The following is a 23,219-nucleotide window of genomic DNA, read 5'->3' on the forward strand; positions in this document are numbered from 1 at the left end:
CCTGTTCTTTCAATGTTTTAAATTATGGCTTAAAAACACATATTGCATAAAAGTTTTCTTCTTTTAAAAGATTTTACTAATATTTCCTAACATATATGAGGTATATTATGGTTAACCAAATGGCTTCACATGCATTATCTTAACCTTGAAAGTAACTGTAGGGAATAGGTATTATTAATCCCTCAAAAGATAAATGACCTTTCCAAAGTCAGACCGTCAAAGAATTTAAGACCTGGGTCTTAGAGTCAATGACCTTTGCCATCTAGTTTTGTGGAATAATATTGGAAAATTATTAAATAACGTCTCTACTTTCTTTCTTGATTTGTATACTTTTTAGATGGGTTAATTTCATTTTGTCTTAAGTCTGAATTTCTTAAATCCTATTTCCTCATGGAGGATTACAAAGGTAATATACTTCTGTCCAGATAGGAAAATCCTGTCTACTCTTCCTCGTTTGTCATTTGATAAAGGAACCTAGTATTTTGCCCACAGGAGCCTGAAATTCACACGATTTATATTTAACCCAGGGTCAGGACTCACAATTGTATGATTTCCATCTTTATCTGTATAGTCTGTTTAACGATTTCAACATACCTCTTCTTGGAGAAGCCGAATCTTAAGAATCAGAGCCCGGTTTTCTGTCTCCTGATTTATTAAGAGAAACATAATTTAAAAGTATTTGAGAAGTTTATGAAAATACCAAATATTTATTTCCAGAGTTATCAACATTTGTTCATCAATTTTAAATATAGCACTGACATATTACACATGAGCCTAGTCTGAAAATATTCTCAATATGGGGTTAAGCCTTTGGCTTCCAGTTTCTTGGGATCAGTGAGAAGTCACTCTCCTCCTTGACTCAATCTAACTATGACAGAGAAGGAAAGATGAGAAACAAAACAAAACAAAACAAAGAAAAGGTTTTGTGGTTTGCCTAAAGTTACACAGCCCTCAGAAACAGGGCTTGCATGTTTTCAGCCTGACCCCCCAAGGTGGGCTCTTGGTCACTGCTCTACATGACTTCCACATAGAAGCTCCTTAGTGGTCCCAGACTCAGTCCTTGCTGTAATGTATTCATAGAGACTCGCAGAGTCACCTGATAGTGAGTCCAGTCTCCACATTTTATTGTTGAGGCAAAAACTAAGCTTAGCTATGTTGGTTGTAGGAGGTCATGAGTGAAAGACACAGGCCTGAAATTCAAGTTTCCTGATAATTACAGACCTAAAAATAAATCAGTCTGAATGACTTTCAGTTGGCCCCCCTCCCAACCATGGTCAACAATGCTCAAATAGTGCTACAGGGATTTTGAAGATTATTACTGAAGCTCCAGAGAATAGTTTAACAGTCTCCATAAAAATAATTACTTCTCTGGTAGTTGAAGCTTAGTCTATATAATGTTTTGCTCCAAAAATTATAAGCCTGGGGTTCTTTAGTGTTAAGGACTGATTAATGGAGCTAATTAGTTATCTGTACATGCTGAAAAAATGAATGGCTTTAAAAACCCGAGAAAAAGGGGAAAGTTTGACACACAATTTTTTTTTTGGAAGATGTGATTTTCAGTGTCAGATATTTATAAATTCACCTGTTAACTTCAGAAGGCATTCTAGATCTTCACAAACCATTGCAAATGTAACATTTGTAAAGAATTTTAATCCTGGTTGAAAGGAAAACACAATTTTTTTTATCCTACTTGCCTTTAATTTTCTATGGGGTTACCAATTCATTCATCAGCCTACTGATTTCCGATCTCTGCCTCCAAATAAACCATCTTGGATTGCAGTTAAATAAACTATCTGGCAATTTCAAAGTACTTGGATGACTTACTAACTGTTTGTTCTGGGCTACAATCATGGTCTTCTGCTCTTCTGAAGCATTCATACTAATTTTCAGTTCCTCCAGTTCTTCTTTTAACAGGTTTGTTCTCATAATAGCCTGGTGGGCACTGTGGGGGTGGGGAGAGAAGGCAATAAGCAAAACCTCAAATATAACCGTCAAAGATACTAACTAAAGCCACGGACTGTTTTTAAGCTCCAAGTTGAAAACCACTGAAAATTCAAACCAGATGCCAACAATAGTAAAAAATAAAAATTTTTTTTTTTTTAACTCAAGATCTTCCACAGTCCTTAGAAAGGAAAGGGATGCGGTTAGCGTACACCGGGAGATAAAGGATAGAAGGAAACAAACATATTCCTGAAGACAAAGACTGGCATACTTCCTTTGAAATCTGCTACTGCTGCTGCTAAGTCACTTCAGTCGTGTCCGACTCTGTGTGACCCCACCCCTGGGATTCTCCAGGCAAGAACACTGGAGTGGGTTGCATTTCCTTCTCCAAATCTATCACTGGCTGAATCACACAGTTCTTTCCTTCTACTACTAAGACATAATATTAGTTAATATAATTACACAAATATTTATTAAATAACATCACACATTCACTCAAAGCATAGCTTGTTTTCTTTTTAAAAAAACTTTGAGTTACTATATTTCAAATACATAAGCCAACAATGGAATAGAGAGAGCTTGAGGTTAGCATTTTTTTTTAAGTTATAGATTGGGGGACTTCCCTGGTGGCCCAATGGCTAAAATTCTGCACTCCCAATGCAGGTGGCCCGGGTTTGATCCCTGATCAGGGAACTAGATCCCACATACTGCAACTAAAGATCCTACACTCTGCAATGAAGACTTGGTGCAACCAAATAAATACATATACATGTATATATTTAATTTTATAGATTGATATGGAGTATGGTCAAAAATTGTGAGGGTAGGAGTTCATGGTCAGAATGCTTTTCTGTTTTTTCAAGTTAAGTGAGAACTTTTCTGTTCAGAATTTTAGCACCTATGACACCTGTACACACAGACTTTGTGAGAACCAGGTTGTTTGTTTTCTGATGCTCAAGTTTGTCCCACTTTATCTATTTTACCAGTGTCTGCACTTGATCGATTACATCCTCAAGGTCCAGTATCCCTTTCTAGCTTAAGCTTAGGTAATGAATGTTCTTATCATCCTTCTAGGCTACAGGTACCCTGTTGCTGTTCAGTCTCCAAATCATGTCTGACTCTTCGCAACTGCATGGACTGCAGCACGCCAGGCTTCCATGTCCCTCACCATCTCCCAGAATTTGCCCAAGTTCATGTAAGTTGAATCAGTGATGCCATCCAACCATCTCATCTTCTGTTGCTCTTTTCTCCTTCTGCCTTCAATCTTTCCCAGCATCAGGGTCTTTTCCAATGAGTCAGCTGTTCGCATCAGGTGGCCAAACAGGTACCCTGAGGGCACATTTTAAACCTGACTCATCAATGACTCTCTCATAGTACTTAGCATGGAACTTTGCACAGAGTAAGAGTTCTAGTGAACCACTGAATGTCGGGATAGATTTACACTTGAGCTGTATGCATACTGGTCTTCTGAAGGACATAGAGAACATCATTGCTAGAAAAGAACTAACAAATGTTGCTGATGGGAAAGTAAAATTGCTTTACTGGTGGGAAAATAAAGTTGTTTTCCAAAGTCACTTTGGAACTTTGGAAAAGTTTGGCAATTCCTCAAAATGCAAAGTGTAAGTTGCATGCATGCATGCTAAGTTGCTTCAGTCATGTCTGACTCTTTGTGACCCTATGGGCTGTACCCCACCAGGCTCCTCTGTCCATGGGGTTCTCCAGGCAAGAATACTGGAGTGGGCGACCATTTCTTTCTCCAGGGGATCTTCCAGACCCAGGGATTAAACCTGTGTCTCTTATGTCTCCTGTACTGGCAGGTAAGTTCTTTACAATCAGTGCTACCTGGGTAGCCCTAAAGTATAGGTTGTAAGTGAAAGTCACTCAGTCATGTCCAACTCTCTGTGACCCCATGGACTATACAGTCCATGGAATTCTCCAGGCCAGAATACTGGAGTGGATAGCCTTTCTGTTCTCCAGGGAAACTTCCCAACCCAGGGATCGAACCCAGGTCTCCTGCATTGCAGGCAGATTCTTTACCAGCTGAGCCACAAGGGAAGCCCAAGAATACTGGAGTGCAAAGCCTATCCCTTCTCCAGCGGATCTTCCTGACCCAGGAATCGAAATGGGGTCTCCTGCATTGCAGGTGGATTCTTTACCAACTGAACTATCAGGAAAGACCAAAGTATAGGTCTTAAAAAGTATAGCAATTTCACTCCTAGATACATAACCAAGAAAACAGAAAACATATGACCTCATAAAAACTTGCACACAAATGTTCATAACAGCAGCTTTTTTAAGTGCCAAAAAGTGGTGCTAACCCAAATGTCCAAACTGAGGTATATTTATACAGTGGAATATTATTCAATCATAAAAAAGAATGAAGTAGCAATATATGCTTCAACATGGATGAACTTTGAGAATATGATGCTAAATGAAAGAAGCCAGACACAAAGGTCACATATTGTATGATTCCATGAATATGAAAATGTTCAGAATAGACAAATCCATAGAGATACAAAGTAGATTAGTGGTTGCCAGGGGCTGAGAGGGGAGGACATGGGAAGTGGCTGTTAATCAGTATGGGATTTTTTTTTGGAATGATTAAAATATCTTGATCACGTGAATATACTTGATATCATGTGAATACATCATGTGGATATACTTGTGAATAACTGGAATTAGATCATGTGAATAACTTGTGAATATACTAAAAAACACGAAACTAATTGTATACCTCAATATGGTGACTCTTCTGCTTTGTGACTTGTATCTCAATAAAAAACAAATTTATTAAATAAAAAAAAAAAAAGGAAAAAAAGGAAAGGGAACTAAAAGTTCCCAGCACACAGTACCCACACCAAGGCTCACCTTTTTACCTGAAGGCGCAGTTCAGTACAGTCCTCTGATAACTCTCTGTTTGCTTCTTCCAAGTTTTCTAATGCCAATTTCAATTTATTATTTTCCTCTTCCAATTTCTGCTTGTTGAAATGCAGGTCTGCTATATAGGTAATCAAATCAGGCACCTCTCTGCGGTAAAAGAATGAATGAGCATAAACTTCAACATCACTAATCCCTTCCAGTCAAAGCAAGGCTTATGGATAAGCCCAAACAAGCGTAAATCTTCCTGTGAGGACTTCCTTGTTGGTCCAATAGTTAACAATCCGTCTGTCAGTGTAGGGGACACAGGTTCAATCCCTGGTCCAGGAAAATTCCACATGCTGCGGAGCAACTAAACCTTGTAGGCCACAACTGCTGAAGCCCTCCCAGCCTAGGCCCCGTGCTCCACAACTTACTGAGTTCTCATGCTGTAACTACTGAAGCCCACTTGCCTACAGCCTTTGCTGTGCAAAAAAAAGAAGCCACTACAGTAAGAAACCCATGCACCGCAACAAAGAGTAGCCTCCAACCGCCACAACTAGAGAAAGCCCACGTGCAGCGACGAAGATCCAGCACAACCAAAAATAAATAAATAAAGAAGATTTTCTACTTTATTTTCATTCACCCTCATAAACACAGTTCACATACACAGTATTTATTCAAGCACTTATTACAATAACACCACAGATTTTTCCAAAATTGCCAGATATTTAGCATCTGCCACTTGTGAAATCGATTTTTACAGCTTTGGTTTCTTCCTCTTCACTTTGCTCCCAACTTCTGCCACTATCTACACTGAAGAGTTCCCACTTCTGCCTGGGTTATGGAAAAATCCTGAAATAAACTGACACTGGATTCTTTCAATCAGAAATCTTGGCAGGTTTCAACAGGCCTTGAACTAGGAAACAATTCCTAGAGTTTTATCATTGTAGCCTGTAGCTCACAATTTAGTACTCATTGTTCCTAGTACTTTCTACAGCTTGTTAATATTTGTGGCTGTCACGTTTGCCCTGACATTTGATCCTAAACCCTTTGAGAGTCTGAGCTGTGTTTTTCAAAGAGTCCCACGCCTCCTCTTCTTTGCCATCTTTTCCTAGAGTTTAGCACCGGTTGGCTACATGGTTCCTAGTCCACAATTTTTGCACAGATAAATCTGAAGTGGCAAAGATAAAATAAGGAAGGACAGGTCTAGGGCTTCAATTCTGAGCTTCCAAAGCAGAGACTTGGGTTCAATCCCTGGTAGGGAACTAAGATCCCACAAGTCACATGTTGGCTCAGCCAAAAAAAATTTTTTTAATAAAAATAAAGAACAGAGTCACTTATCCTTAATATCTAAACTCATATGTAGCAGAAAACAGCTTTTCTTATTCATGTCTACAAGTATCTATTGAAGAAGTAATAAGGATTGACATATATACACTACCATGTATAAAATAGCTAGCTAGTGGAACCTGCTAGAAAGCAAAGGGAGCTCAGTTTGGTGCTCTAAAACGACCTAGATGAGTGGGATGGGAGGGACATCCAAGATAGAGGGGTATAGGTCTGCATATAGCTGATCCACTTCATTGTACAATAGAAACTAATACAACATAAAGCATTTACACTCCAACTAGAAAAAAAAAAGCAATCCCCCAAAGAGCTTAAGGTCAGTCATAACTCTATTTACAATGGAATTTGTCTGGTGTAGAAAACACATAAATTCAAAGAAGGGTAAACTTTTCATGAGTGAGAAAATGTTCATTTATGTGACACTTCATAATCTTTCATAATTTGTATTCCTAGTGAAACTACTTCTAATGCAATTGGAATATAATAGCTAAGAGTTAAAAATAAATTGTGTTAGCCCTACCACACATGCACACAAGTAGAGCTAAGTGACTATACCATAAATAAAATACATGAAAAAGTTGAAAGTGCTAGTTACTCAGTCATGTCTGACTCTTTGAGATCTCATGAATTATAGCCCACCAGGCTCCTCTGTCTATGGAATTCTCCAGGCAAAAATACTGGAGTGGGTTGCCATTCCCTTCTCCAGACCCAGGGATTGAACCCGGGTCTTCTGAATTGCTTTGCCAATGTTACTTTGCCAACAAAGGTCTGTCTAGTCAAAGCTATGGTTTTCCCAGTAGTCACGTATGGATGTGAGAGTTGGACCATAAAGAAGGCCGGGTGCCAAAGAATTGATGCTTTTGAACTGTGGTGTTGGAGAAGACTCTTGAGAGTCCCTTGGACTGCCAGGAGATCAAACCAGTTCATCCTAAAGGAAATTAGTCCTGAACATTCATTAGAAGGACTGATGCTGAAGCTCCAATACTTTGGCCACCTGATGCAAAGAACTGACTCACTGGAAAAGACCCTACTGCTGGGAAAGATTGAAGGCAGGAGGGGAAGGGGACAACAGAGGATGAGATAATTGGATGGCATCACCAACTCGATAGACATGAGTTTGGGCAAGCTCTGGGAGTTGGTGATGAACAGGGAAGCCTGGCATGCTGCAGTCCATGGGGTCACAAAAAGTCAGACACGACTGAGTGACTGAAATGAACTGAACTGAACTCCTGCATTGCAGGCAGATTCTTTACTGTCGGAGACAGCAGGGAAGCCCTGAAATAAAATAAAATACATAGATATATGAAGGAAGAAAATCCATAAGAAAAGTTGAGGCACTTGAGAAAATATTACAAGTAAGAATGCTTACAAGACTCCTTGAGGCAAGTCTCCACCCAACCCCTTGAAGTTCCGTGATGAAGAATCTGTTATATCTGTGGTCATCTTAACTGAAACACACACAAGAGAGTTTAATAAAAAAAAAAATCCATTTCTCCAAACCACAATAAAGTGGCAGAACAATCCCAAAGAAACACATACATACTTGCTTCACATGACTTTGTGCTGTCCTGTTCAAAAGCAGAATCAACCATTCTGCTGCTTGATCCACTATTCTCTCCTTCCCTGTGGCCAAAAAATAAAACCAGTGAGCTAGGATTCTTTGTCAAACCAAAGCTTAGCCAGTTTTTCAGATGTGTTCTGTATTTTCTTATTGATGTTGGTCTTTCTGAATTTTAAAATCATCTATCCATTTGGCCACAATTGGGAGTCCAACACTGTTCTTAAACAGAGTCATAGAAAAGAAACATATTGTCTCTACCTCCTATAAACTTTAATCTAACATGAAGAAAAGAATATGAATGCATAAATAAGTAGGTGATAATGTACATAGCTATAATTAGGCAATGGGAGTCTCAATAGATTAGGAAGCTGACATGATTTGGAGGACTAAGTGGACACTTGTAGAGGTAGCAAGACATTGGGCCTTAGAGATTTAGGAAGGAAAAGGGATGAACAGCTAATAATTTGGGGCACATTGAAGGTGCTCTTTTCTCTTTCTCATAAAAAACCAAGTTGAACTTGAACTAATTGTAGTTTGGAGCATATCATTCCTAATATTTGCAGAACCCTATTCACAGGCCTCTGCCCAGGACACCCCCAAATAAACATATTAACACTTCAACCATTTCTTTTCCAAGAGTCTTTGTATTATGATTTCAGTTTTGCTGCCTAATCTTAGCAATTGCCAAACCTTTAGATAATCTCTTCGGAGCAGCTACAAAAGCCTCTAGACTAGTATTTACATCCTATTGTGTTTCAACATGAGATGTTTGTCAGAAGATGACTGAGCAGAATAGCTCAGTCATCACTCTCACTATTCTTATTAATAGATCCACATCCATCACCATTTCTGAGTTTCTGTTCTTATATTTTATATTTATATCCCCATGTTCTTTTTTCTTTTCCTTTATATTTGTCATAAAAACAAATTTTCTCTTTTGCCCTCACTCCACTTTACCCATGGATTATTGATATCTGTATTATACAATCAAGCCCAAATATTTTAGGAAAAGTAGAAAATTCATAAGAAAAGAAGACAAAGAAGCTAAGGTCTTCATGCAAAGATAATCATTTTGGAATATATTCCTTCCCACTTTTTCCTGTGCATATTTTCATTTCTCAACAAATATGGGAGTGTACTACATTTACAGATCTATGGCCGATTATTTAAAATAAATCCATATGAATATTTCTCCTGTCAAATATTTATTTAATTATAATTTTGAGTGACTAATTAGGGTTCTAAAGTATGGAAGTATCATCATTTATTTGTCCAGCCACCTACTATTAAATATTTGGTTTGCTTACATTTATCATAATCATAAACAACATTCTGCATATAGAGTATATAATTGGTTGTCTTTCCTGAAGTTACATAATTTGACCACATTGCATATTTCTAAGGCTCTGATGCCCATGTTGTGCTCAGTCGCTCAGGGGTGTCTATCTCTCTGTAACCCCATGGACTACAGCCCCCCAGCCTCCTCTTGTCCATGAAATTTTTCAGGTAAGAATACTGGAGTGGGTTGCCATTTTCTTCCTCCAGGATCTCTTCCCAACCTAGGGATCAAATTGCGTCTCTTGCATTGTCAGTAGATTCTTTACCACTGAGCTACCTGGGAAGCCACACATTTCTAAACTGTCCTTGAAAACCTGTGCCAACTTGCATTATTACCAACAAGGAGAAGGCCTATTTCTCCACCCGCTCTGACAACATGGGATAGAGTCATTCCTCTAAACCTTTGTTAAACTGATATTACTATCAGATAGTATTTCCTATCAGTACAAAAAACAGTGATTAACATTCATTGTAATCAATTGTTAAATCAGAACCTGAAAACGCATCCTGCTGAGACTATGATTACCATTTGTTTCTGCAGTGAGCCATCATCCATTCCTTCACAGTGGCCTGGAAGGTTTCCAGGTTCACATGTACATCTCTCTTTCCAGGATCAAGCATGATCCACAGCTCCTCAAGGCCATCATCTTCAGAACCTTGATTAGTTGTCTGTCTCAGATAATCTATTATTTTGGTGACTCTGACTAAGCCTTAGGAAGAAGAAAGTCAAGTTAGTTTTTAAAGGTGGCAAAAGATTATTATTTTTTTTAAGTGAGGTGCTTAACTCGTTTAAGTCTCTTGGGTCCTGGAAATGTGCCTTATAACCCTCACAATCTTGCTGAGTTGACATCATAAAGTAGAAAGAGCACTGGCCTTAGGTTGGAGTCTAACCAACTGGGGTCGAATCTTGGCTCTGGACTGTACCAGCTGTGTGGCTCTGGGGAAATTACTCAGTCTCTTTGAGTGAATGTCCTCATCTGTGAAATGATGCCTCCTACATAGAGTTGTGAGATTCAAATAGGAAAGATTTATGTAATCAATAGGCTTCTCAGATGGTGCAGTAAAGAATCCGCCTGCCAATGCAATTCACAAGAGATGAGGATTCGATCCCTTGGTTGGGAAGATCATCTGGAGGACGAAATGGCAACCCTCTCTAGTATTCTTGCCTGGGAAATTCCATGGACAGAGGAGCCTGATGGGCTACAGTCCATGGGGTCGCAAAGAGTCAGGCATGACTAAGCAACTGAGCACACACACACACACACATACACATACACACTCACATGTAATCAATAATCACTTGTGGGAAGTGGTCAAAATGCCACTTTATTTTTCTCTTCCATTCTTTCTTTAAAAAACATTTAGTGGGGACTTCCCTTGTAATCCAATGGTTAAGAATCCACCTTCCAATGCAGGGGACTCGGATTCAATTCCTGGTCAGAGAATTAAGATCCCACAAGCTGTGCGGCAACTAAGCGATTAAGCTGCAGCAACTACTGAGACCTCACACTGCAACTAGAGAAGCCCACGAGCCACAGGGAAGATCCTGCCTGTCACAGCAAGTAAATAAATATTTTAAAAAAGCATTCAGTGAAGAAAGGGTTTCTTTGGCCCTAGATGTAATTTTCAGCCTCATGTAAGTAGTTTGACTCTTTAGGGTGGAGAGGAAGGGGTGGAAAAGTCATTCTTGGATATAACCAGTCCTACTATCACAGTCAGAAATTAAAGTCATACAGACTGTGTTAGTAATTAACACACCAGTCTTTCTCAAGCATAAGACATCTTTTCTACTCTTAACTAAGGCCTGCCTTGGGCTAGCAGCTTAAAGAGGGAAGGAAAAGGAAGTTGAAGTTTGATAGGGTGAAGATTCTTACCCCAGGAGGTAAATAGAGGCACTAATATTTTTTTTTAAATATTTTTTAAATAAAAGAATAAGCTTAGTACATAATTTGGAAAAGAGAGCTGTAAAGAAAATTGAATGACTTTAAAGAATGCATTAATTTAATGGAAAATGTCATTAGGCTGTGACAGGAAGAAATGGAAATAAAGTTTTAATAGTTATTTAGAAAGACAATTTTTACTCCTGTTTGCATAATTGGAGAGTTGGAAAGTCAAAGAGAATACCTTATATCTCATTTTCCTCCACTAAAGCTCTAAAATCTGATCTTATACCTCAAAACCAGAAAGATCTCCTGAGATGTTTCTTTAATGTGTCAACTTAACTGGGCCATGGAGTGCCCAGTTATTTGGTCAAACATGATTCTGGTTGTTTCTGTGAGGGTGTTTTAGAAAGAGATTAAGATTTAAACTGGTAGAATAACACAGGCTGCTGTCCCCTAATGCAAGTGGGCCTGAATAGAACAAAAAGGCAGACCCTTCCCCAAGTGAGAGAGAATTCTTCCTGCATGACTGCCTTGGAACCAAGACTTCTCTTTTTTCCTAACTTTGGACTTGAACAGTAACATCAGCTCTTCTTCAGTTTCCAGCCTGTTGACCTTTTGACAGGTTGTCTCCTGGTTCTCAGGCCTTTGGACACTGACTGGAAGGACACCATCAAAAGCCCTCTGGGTCCATCTTCAGCTTGCTCACTTACCCTGCAGATCTTCGAACATGCCTGCCTCCATAACCACGTGAGCCTGTTCCTTATAATTGTGTGTGTGTGCCTGCGTGCTCATGTCTGACTCTGCAACCCCATGGACTGTAGCCCGCCATGCTCCTCTGTCCATGGAACTTTCCAGGAAAGAATACTGGAGTGGGTTTACCATTTGCTTCTCTTCTTCCCAACGATCGAACCCGCATCTCCTGTGTCTCCTGCCTTGTAAGTGGATCTTTACCATTGAGCCATCAGGGAAGCCCCAATTCCTTTTAATACATCTCTTTATATATTTTACACACACACACACACCCTGTTGGTTCTGTTCGTGATACATCTCCCATCTCCCTTTAATGGAATTTCCTTATTTTCTTCCGGGAAACAATTCCTTAAATCCTGTCCATGCAGAGAGGCTTACCAGGAATAAGTAAGTCCCATTCATCCTACTAATATAATTAAGAGTACAGGTAAATGTTTTGTTATAAGAATGTTCATTATTGTTTATTATGGTTATTTTTGTGCTTTTCATAATAGAGAAAAAATACCCAATTGAGACATATCATTTAAATATATTACATCCCCCTAAAGTACAATAAACAGAGAAAATATATATTATTGACATAGACAAGTACTCCGAATTAATAAGTAAGAAAAAGCAGATTATAAAGCAAGTCTGGAAACACTCCCATATACACTTAGGGAATATATTGCATATACCTTAAGGAGAAAATAATGACCAAAAAAAGGTCTTAAACCATTTTTTGCAACCATACTGTGGCAGTGAGGTGGACAGACTCCAGGCTTCCCCTTTATGATCCTTGCTTCCTAATGTTTACACCCTAGTGTAGTCTCCTCCCCTTGAGTGTGGGCATGACCTGGGACTTGCTTCTAACCGGTAGAATATGGCAAATGGGACAGGATATACATGTTGTTATGATTAACTTACATGAGATCACAGTGCCTATCTTGCTAGGGCTTCCCTGGTGACTCAGCAGTAAAGAATCTGCCTATCAATGCAGGAGACCTGGGTTCAATCCCTGAGTCAGGAAGATCCCCTGGAGAAGGAACTGGCAACCCACTCCAGTATTCTTGCCTGGAGAATCCCATGGACAGAGGAGCCTGGCAGGTTATAGCCCATGGGGTCTCCAAAGAGTTGGACATGACTTAGTTACTAACACTTTCAAACTTTTATCTTGCTGGAGTCATTCCCTTGCTGGCTTTGAAGAAGCAAATCTGCCATATTTGGGGCTTCCTATATTCAGAGGTGCAACTAGCAAGAAACTGTCTAGCTGACAGCAGACTCTGAAGTCTTCAGTTCTATAAGAGCAAGAAACAAATTCTGCCACCTAAAGCAGATCACTCCCCACTTGAGCCACAGACGAAACTGCTAAGGCTAGTCAAGGAAAACTTAAGCACTAAACATTTTCTTTGCTCTTTGTCCTCCCCTCTCCCCTCTACTGTGCATTGTGTATCTGCATTTTGCATCAACCAAACATCCCCATCGGCAGAAACACCTGCTCAACCATAAAGCGCAACATTATCCCAGCATCAACAAGACGACCCTAAAAAGATAACCTTCCTTCTTATAAGGAGCTATGATGACCCATGACTCACTACTCACCTTATATGCTTAGATCTGGATTGTGTAAACTATTAATAATATGTACACCATTTAAGGTACAGCCTTCTGTCTCAAAAATGTGCTCCGACTTTTAACAGGCCGAATGGTTCTCCGAGTTTTCTGAAAGGCTGTCCCTGGATTATCTTCCTCACTTTGGCTTAAAATTTTCCATTGCTTTCTTAGATCAACTGATTCATTTTGTACAGACGTTATGAAGGAAAATGGTAACTTTACAAGATGGAGATTTGGCAGACACCCCATTAATCAAGGGATCAAAGTTAAAAATCCTGGTACATTGTCCTGAGAAGAGCATAACATCACTTCATAACATCGCATCAGTAGTGTGCCTGTGAAAATGTACAGCCTGCATAATCAAGAGGAAATAGCAGACATTCTACAAAGTAGCTGGCATATAGTCTTCAAAAATTTCAAAGTCATAAAAGACAAGGAATCTAAGGAATTACTCTAGATAAAAGGAGACCGAAGAGATGCGAAAACTAAACACAGTGTGTGATTCTGAATTTGATTCTGGACCAGGAAACAAAAAAGCTATAAAGAATATTATTGGGGAAATAGACAAAATTTGGATACAGACATTTAAATTAGATAACAGTATCATATCAATGTTAAATATCCTAATTTGGATAATTGTTCTGCAGCTATGCAAGCAAATGTTCTTCTTTGTAGGAAATACACACTGATGTACTTCAAGGTAAAGAGACACAATATCTGGAGTTTCTTTTCTTTCTTTCTTTTTTTTTTTTTTTTTTTTGAGTTTATTTTCAACTAGAAACACCATTAAGCTTTTTATCCGGCCTTTCCTTTGGGAAACAAGACTTAGCCACAGCCTTATAAAACTGATAAGCAGCATAGAGTTTCTCTTTATAGATATTCTCTAGATATTCTAGTTGATAAAGTAGGAAGGAATGATAAACTACTAACCTTCACAACATCTAATGAAAGAATAAATCTAGGCCTTCACTCTCAAACAGTTTTGTCTTTTGATAAAACTATATATACTGTGACTCCTCTGGTGGTCCAGTGGTTAAAACTCCATGCTTCTAATGCAGGGGGTGAGGGTTTGATCCCTGGTCAAGGAACTAAGATCCCACATGCCTGCCACTTGATGTAGCAAAAAAAACAAACAAAAACAAAAACAAAAAAAAAACACCCCACCAAAATCCACCATCTATACAGAATCTTGCAAAAAAAAAAAAAAAAAAGATAAAAAACATTTACCTGCTCAAGCCTCTAAATGTAGGGGGACAAAAAAACAGGTTGTGTTTCAATGACCACACAATCACTAAAATTCAGATTGGAGTAAAAGGAGATAAAAGAGCCAGTTTCATTAACAAATAGCTTAAAATACAAAAAGAATGAAAAAGGAACAGAGGGATAAGCCAGATAACCAATAACAATGAACAACCATTTCTTGGATACTGATTTGAACAAATTAACTGTTTAAGAAAACAAAAATTTCTCATACAAATAAGAAAACTTGAATGTTGGTAAGGTATTTGATATTTAAAAATTACGTTACATTTTTGGTCATAAAAATGACACTGTGCGTGTGTAAAATAGACAGCTAGTGGGAAGTTTTGTATGGCACGAGAGCTCAGCTCGGGGCCCAGCAGTGACCTAGAGAGGTGGGATGTAGGGGTGGGAGGGAGGCACCCCAGGGAGGGTATATATGTGTACATATATCTGATTCACTTCACTGTACAACAGAAATGAACACAACATGGTAAACAATTCTACCCCAATAATATAATTTAAAAATAAAAAATTTTAAAAGACACTGTATAGCTGCATCTAAAATCAGTCTTTATCTTTTGAATGTACTGAAATGTTTACAGAAGAAACAGTATGATGTCTTGGACTTGCCTCAAACTAATTCAGGCTTAGTGGGAGATAGTGGAGGACAGAAGAGTCTGGCAGGCTACAGTCCATGGGGTCACAAAGAGCCAGACACAGCTTAGCAACTGAAAAACAACAGGAACAATCCAGAGTGGAGCAGAGGGAAGTGGAGGAAAAATGAGACATCATCATTTATGACATATATATAAGGGTCATGATACCCTCTCCACTTCTGTATATGTCTGAAAGTTTCTATAATAAAAAAGTTTTAATCCAAATGAAAGGAAACCACATTGACTGAGGAATTTGTTGGGGCAGGTTATACAATGAATCATTAACAGCGGTTACTCAGGGGAACAGGATAACTGATGAGTTCTTTTTTCCTTTCTTTCCTCCATATTATTAATTTTGCTACAGTGATCATGAACCATTGACATGCTAAACATTACTTGCGGAAATTTTTAAAAAAGCATGTCTCTAAGAAAAACAGAAGTGAAAGTCTAAAATTGACTTAAAAATTGGAGCTAAATTTGTACAGTGGTTTTATGTATATGAAGTATGTATTTTTTGTGAGGCAACACCTATGAGATGTCAATAGTTCCAGTCAATGACTGCAGCTGGTAAAATCGATAAGCTCAGTAAAATCATTTAATACTCTGACAAAATATATAAAATAGGTAGAAAGAAATTAACCAACATCTAAACAGCCATCCCCCCTCCCAAATTAGGTTGCACCTGCCATGTGTAAAGACACAGATACACAGATCTCCACACATAAACCATTTCCCTTTCTCTCACAACAAAAAGTACAATGAGTGGATGAGTATCAGTGAAGATCTGAGCAGAAAACTTTCAACTAACCTCTGCGTTTGGAGTCACATATGTTAAAAACACTCCTAAGCAACTCTTCTTCATAGGTCCTGTTGTTGCTATAGGTTACATCTTCCTTGCCATCATCAGTTCCTTGTTTCCACCCTATCAGAAGAAAAAGTTTGCAAATCCAGATGTTTTTATGTGCTAACATGCTTAATTACTAATTTTTTAAAAAATTTTAACAAAGAGATATGACTGAGTGACTAACATATACTTTTACATATATGGTATGTTTCAACTATTAAAATAAAGAGCAGCCCACAATACTGGTTCAGTCAGTCAGTTCAGTCACTCAGTCATGTCTGACTCTGTGACCCCATGAACCGCAGCACACCAGGCCTCTCTGTCCATCACCAACTCCCGGAGTCCACCCAAACCCATGACCATCTCATCCTCTGTCATCCCCTTCTCCTCCTGCCCTCAATCTTTCCCAGCATCAGGGTCTTTTCCAATGAGTCAGCTCTTCGCATCAGGTGGCCAAAGGACTGGAGTTTCAGCTTCAACATCAGTCCCCCCAATGAACACCCAGGACTGATCTCCTTTAGGATGGACTAGCTGGATCTCCTTGCAGTCCAAGGGACTCTCAAGAGTCTTCTCCAACACCACAGTTCAAAAGCATCAATTCTTCGGCACTCAGCCTTCTTTATAGTCCAACTCTCACATCCACACATGACCACTGGAAAAATACTGGTTACTTAACATGAATAGATCAAGAAAAAAGTGGTCTTGAAGCATCTTTGATTATTCATTTTTCCTTTCAAGTTTTACAGAGGTGGAATAAAAGGAGAGAAGATGAAGAGGGAAGTGAGCTTTATTGTCCTGTGATAGTAAAAAGCACTCTGTGAAGTGAGAGAGAAGGCGAAATTGAGATTCATTGCTGTTATGTGTGTAGGTACTTTTCATTGGCAGAGTTGATAGAGAAAGTTGAACGGGTTGCAGTGTGTTGTCACTATTCTTGCCAGTACTGGTACCTTCATCTCTAAGATATTGCCACTGTGCAATTTTATGACAGGTTAATAATGATTGACATTATATGACTGGAACAGTGAAATAGATCAAATTGATTTTGCATTTTTGATGAGAACTGAACATTTATACAAGGAAATGTATGCAAATACCTGTAGTAAAAAAGTTGTTACTTCTGGATATTACTTTAGTTATATTGCTTACAACTTCTGGCACTGTGAAGGAAGTGGTATAATATAATGAGGTGCTAAATGGATTAAGAGAGTTTAGTCCTATGAAGAATATATGTTTGAATAAATTCATGTGCCAGAATGGATAGGTTTCAGTTAATATAATGCAATTGGGGGAAATAAAGCTATCTTTACCTGTTTAAAAAAAAAAAAAAGCACTCTGTGAAAAAGCAAATAGTGTTAACACTAATAGGAATATTTTAAGGAAAACAGAGGGAAAATAAACACTAGCTATACAGAAAATCTATCATTTTACATTGTTTTTTAGGGCCTATCATACATGGGATTCTGTAAGCAATTCCCTAAGTAGAATTCCAAAATTTCATTGAACTTGGCCTACAGAATTTACATTGTTCCCTGGTTGACCTTATTGGCGCTATACTTTCTTACATGTTTCTCTCACACACAAAAAGGGAAAATGTTAAAATGTTAATTTTCAGTAAGGCGTGTTGGAAGTATATGAATTTTAACTCCCATATATCTATGTATTCCTATCATGACATTCTAATTTGCCTAGGAGAAAGTTTGTTTTCAGGTCAGTAGAAAAATACCAATGATTATGATTGAAAATATAATCTAGAATTTCTATCAGGTTTATATTTGAAATCATAGAAAACACGGATGCTTCAGATATAAGATTTTTGTTGAGAGAAAGAACATTTTAAGGGAAAGATGGATGCTTTAACCAAGTTTCATACTTCATTTTAGATCAGGCACTGTCATAGTCACATGCTCCTTGCTTTATTGGAAGAACAAATATTAAAATATGAATATTTACCCTCTTCTTTCGGAGATAATTTTTTCACCACGGAATCCTGAGGAGTAGAGCTCTGATCAGAGGTGGAATCAAAATCAAGTGCTAAGGTACTAAAATCATTTCCACTACAATAGTTAGTCAAATCCTTGTCAGCAAATAGCTCTCTTTTTGTGATCTGCGGTGTCAAAAATGTATAATTCTGGGAGCTCTGTGATCTCGGCCTTGAGATATTTTCAGAACCTGTGAGGGTAAGCGGGTATGTTGCCTGCTCAGGAGAGCTGAGATGAGAAATGGATGGGGTTCTTGGAGACACTCTCTGAGACCGGGAAGCGAAGGTTCCATCTTTCTCAGGACTCGAGAAGAGCGTGTCGGGCAGAGGGATGTGAGCAGCCATCATTTTCTTCAGTACCTCTTCAAAATCCTTCTTGGGGTTAGTCTGTGGGCTGTCAAAACTGCTAGACTGGTATTTGATAATCTGTCGGATGGGATCAGAAATGTCTTCTCTCTTTTGGATGGCTCGTAGTTTTCTACAGATGCTTTCCACCGGGTTATGCCGTTTTTCAGCGACCTTCTTTGCAGAGGCCATTGCTGACTTTCCTCCAGTGAGACAGAGGAAGAGGCTAAAAGTACAGGCAAAAAGTAGACATGTTTTTCAGTTAGCACTGTCCTAACAATAATGGAGCAATAGGCTATTTATTCCCAAACCAACTTTGGGGGGATCAAGATGTCTTTATTTATTTTATTTATTTATTTATTTTTTGCAATTTGTGATGATTATTTTTTTTATTTTTTATTTTTTTCCATTTATTCTTATTAGTTGGAGGCTAATTACTTTACAATATTGTAGTGGCTTTTGTCATACATTGACATGAATCAGCCATGGATTTACATGTGTTCCCCATCCCGATCCCCCCTCCCACCTCCCTCTCTACCCGATCCCTCTGGGTCTTCCCAGTGCACCAGGCCCAAGCACTTGTCTCATGCATCCAGCCTGGGCTGGTGATCTGTTTCACCCTAGATAATATACATGTTTCGATGCTGTTCTCTCGAAACATCCCACCCTTGCCTTCTCCCACAGAGTCCAAAAGTCTGTTCTGTACATCTGTGTCTCTTTTTCTGTTTTGCATATAGGGTTATTGTTACCATCTTTCTAAATTCCATATATATGTGTTAGTATACTGTAATGTTCTTTATCTTTCTGGCTTACTTCACTCTGTATAATGGGCTCCAGTTTCATCCATCTCTGGTTCAAATGAATTGATGGGTCATTAAATGATTAATGATCAAATAAACCAATTGATCATTCATTCAAATGGTTCAAATAGAACTGATTCAAATGAATTCTTTTTAATGGCTGAGTAATATTCCATGGTGTATATGTACCACAGCTTCCTTATCCATTCGTTCAAGATGTCTTTAAACCACTATCTTTAAAACAATTGCTTTAAAAAACAGAGTAGAGTTGATTTACAATGTTGTGTCAGTTTCAAGTGTACAGCAAAGTGGTTCAGTTATACATACATTGGGTTGGCCAGAAAGTTTGTCTGGCGACTTCCCTGGTGACTCAGTGATAGAGAATCCACCTGCAGGAGACATAGTTTCAATCCCTGGCCTGGAAAGATTCCACATGTCTCAGAGCAACTAAACCTGTGCACCACAACTATGGAGCCTGTGCTTCCCAGGAATCACAACTACTGAGTTCACCACTGAAGCCCACACACCCTAGAGCCTGTGCTCACAACAGAAGAAGCCACCCCAGTGAGAAGCCCAAGCATGCAACCAGAGAGAACCCCTGCTCGCAGCAACTAGAGAAAAGCCCACATGCTGAAACAAAGACCCACACAACCAAAAACAAATAAACGAATAAATAATTCATTCGGGCTTCTCCGTAACATCTTACAGAAGAATCCAAGTGAACGTTTTGGCCAACTTAAAATATATCATATGTTCTTTATCAGATTCTTTTCCATTATAGGTTATTGCACTATATTGAATATAGTTCCCTGTGCTGTACAATAGGTCTTTGTTTAGTTAAACAATTGTTTGTTTTTTTGTTTGTTTATTTGTTTATTTAAACAATTGTTTTAAACAGATTTCCACATGTTAACTTTGGGACTCAAATTTCTAGAAATAATAGCTAACAACTAGAAAGTATTTCCCATGAGTCAGGCATAGTACTAAGTTCTTTGTATGTAAAAACTCATTGCATCTTAAAACAACTCTATGAGGCAAGTTTGCTATTATCTCCTTTTTCAGGCACAAAGAGATTAAGGGACACACCCAAAGTAACTGTAGATAAGTGGTGGAGTCCACATTTGAACCCATGCAGTCTTGCTTGAGAGTGTAGATAACATTGCTCTTCATTTATACATCAAATACGATGATGGTGATGATATGAAAGCTCCCATTTGAGTAGCTACTCTTATTCTTATCTATTGAGAACTTAATAAATATCTCTTTCATTAAGCATCTTGCATATATAATGTCCAAACTTCACACAAGCCCTGTCAGATATGTAGAAATATCCCCTTTTCACAGATAATAAAATTAAGGCTCAAAAAGGTCAAGTAACTTGCTGATGGTCACATCTCTAAGATCTGTGCCAAGGACGTCTGACTTCAGCAGAATTTTGTTTAATGGTAGCGTATATGATCTTTAAAAAGCATGATCTCAACTTCTTATAAGACAGCAACTAAAGAACTTGGAAGTAAATCCAAAATTGTGCCTAAACTGGTACATTTAATCTATGCAAAGAGTTACAATAAATTGAATAGTTATAAATAGTTGAATAGTTACAAAGAGTTTGAAAGTTACTATTTCTAGAACCTTAACAAAAACTTATAAAACTTATAAGGTGGATGAAACTGGAGCCTATTATACAGAGTGAAGTAAGTCAGAAAGAAAAACACCAATATAGTATATTAACACATATATATGGAATTTAGAAAGATGGTAACGATGACCCTAAATGCGAGACAGCAAAAGAGACACAGATGTAAAGAACAGACTTTTGGATTCTGGGAGAAGGTGAGGGTGGGATGATTTGAGAGAATGGCACTGAAACATGTGAAATGGATCGTCAGTCCAGGTTTGATGCATGAGACAGGGTGCTCAGGGCTGGTGCACTGGGATGACCCTGAGGGATGGGATGGGGAGGGAGGTGGGAGGAGGGTTTAGGATGGGGACACATGTACACCCATGGCTGATTCATGTCAATGTATGGTGAAAATCACTACAATATTGTAAAGTAATTAGCTTCCAATTAAAATAAATAATTTTTAAAAATTTTTTTAAATTAGTTGGAGGCTAATTACTTCACAACATTTCAGTGGGTTTTGTCATACATTGACATGAATCAGCCATAGAGTTACATGTATTCCCCATCCCGATCCCCCCTCCCACCTCCCTCTCCACCCGACTCCTCTGGGTCCTCCCAGTGCACCAGGCCCGAGCGCTTGTCTCATGCATCCCACCATCCTCTTACACTGTTGGTTAAAATAAATAATTTTTAAAAAAAAAAAAACTTCTGTTTGTGGCTCTTTTTAAAAAGTACCCTAATAGAAAATGAACAAAGGGGCATTTAGAAAGACTGGGAAGAAGACGCTCCAGATCTTCTCAGTCTGGTTCATTGTACCTCAAGATAATAACCACCAGTTCCACCTAATGAAGTTTCCATCAACAGAACCCTTCACCATTTAAGGTAACAATCATCTTTGAATCTTTATGCTGTCACTACAATCCACTCCTTCTATTCAAGGCTAATCTTTCAATGTCAAGCCTAAAACACATTCTCCTATTGAAATTCTGGAATCAGCGTATACGCGCTTGACTCAAGCTTTCAGTTCTGTCCAAGGATGTATAATTGTACTGTATAGTCTGTGATTTAATTAGATTTTGCCTTCTATTTTTGGACTGTTTCAAATGTGTATACTCATTGCCTCCTCAAAAATGCTTTTAATTCTTGTATACAAAAGCCATGGTATGATTCTCTTTTAGATACTCAATACTTTACTGTTGGCAGCATTGATAATCCACAAGGCTTGTGGACTTGTTCCCTAGCTGTAGTGAGTGTTGGCTCTCAAAGACTTGTAGCTACCACTCTTTCTGGAAAATTTCCCCTGGCCAAATGGGAGCTTCTCATTGCTCAGCTAGGAGGTTGGAAGTGAAGCAATGGTAATGACAGAAGAGAGTCTGCCTGGGAATACAACACATTCCAAATCTACAGCTGACTGTGATGGGGACATGGCAGGAGCCACGTTACTTCCCCATGTCTGTTAACGACCTTCTTAAAGACTCAACATTCAAAAAACTAAGGTAGAATCTGGTCCCATCACTCATGGCAAATAGAAAGGGGAAAAGTGAGAAGCAGTGATTTTCTTTGCCTGGGCTCCAAAATCACTATGGATGGTGACTGCGGCCATGAAATTAAAAGATGCTTGCTCCTTGGAAGGAAAGTTATGACAAACCTAGACAACATATAAAAAAGCAGAACCATCACTTGGCCAATAAAGGTCCATATAGTCAAAACTATGGTTTTTCCAGTAGTCATGCATGGATGTGAGATTTGTACCATAAAGAAAGCTGAGTACCGATGGACTGATGCTTTCAAACTGTGGTGCTGGAGAAGACTCTTGAGAATCCCTTGTACTGAAAGGAGATCAAACAAGTCAATCCTAAAGGAAATCAACCCTGAATATTCATTGGAAGGACTGATGCTGAAGCTCCAATACTTAGGCCACCTGATGTGAAGAGCTGACTCACTGAAAAAGATCGTGATACTGGCAAAGATTGAAGGCAAAAGGAGAAGGGCACAACAGAGGATAAGATGATTAGATATGATCATCGACTCAGTGGACATGGATTTGAGCAAACTCTGGGAGAAAGTGGACAGAGGGGCCTGGTGTGCTGCAGTCCATGGGATTGCACAGAGTCAGACAGAACTAAGCGACTGAACAACAGTGGAGTATCTGTCAGTGTTCTCAATGTAATGTGACTGTTTTTCTCTTCTACAGCCAGTGAATCAAGGGGAAGGTTGAGCCTGAGGCTAATAGGAGCCCTAGGACTGGAACTTCAGACTCCCAGACCCATCAATCTCCCTGGGAACATCTGTGAACCTCAGTGTGGGTTGCTATTCAAGCCCCAGTGAAAGGCTTCACTCGTGGGCATCTGTGATGGGTCCAGATGAATGTTCCTAGCATAAAGACACCACATTTCTGTTTGCTTTTCTGAGGCATTTTTCTCCTCCTACCATCTGTTTCCTAAACGTCCATGACTCA

The 23,219-nt window shown here is 38.8% G+C and overlaps 1 protein-coding gene across 1 annotated transcript in view; it reads right to left on the reverse strand.

Annotated features, from left to right (window-relative positions):
* IRAG2 (inositol 1,4,5-triphosphate receptor associated 2) overlaps positions 1-18,529 on the reverse strand; it is a 96,313-nt gene extending 77,784 nt beyond the window's left edge. The window contains exons 1-8 of the mRNA XM_065940235.1: positions 17,965-18,529; positions 15,979-16,092; positions 9,573-9,756; positions 7,691-7,770; positions 7,517-7,595; positions 4,810-4,968; positions 1,825-1,942; positions 595-645 (exon numbers count right to left, since the gene is read on the reverse strand). Of these exons, the coding sequence (XP_065796307.1) occupies positions 595-645; positions 1,825-1,942; positions 4,810-4,968; positions 7,517-7,595; positions 7,691-7,770; positions 9,573-9,756; positions 15,979-16,092; positions 17,965-18,529 (1,350 nt within the window). The remainder of the gene's footprint in view (positions 1-594; positions 646-1,824; positions 1,943-4,809; positions 4,969-7,516; positions 7,596-7,690; positions 7,771-9,572; positions 9,757-15,978; positions 16,093-17,964) is intronic.
* Positions 18,530-23,219: the final 4,690 nt, after the last annotated feature.

The sequence above is a fragment of the Muntiacus reevesi genome, chromosome 1 (assembly GCF_963930625.1).
Source record: "Muntiacus reevesi chromosome 1, mMunRee1.1, whole genome shotgun sequence".
NCBI classification, from domain to species: domain Eukaryota; kingdom Metazoa; phylum Chordata; class Mammalia; order Artiodactyla; family Cervidae; genus Muntiacus; species Muntiacus reevesi.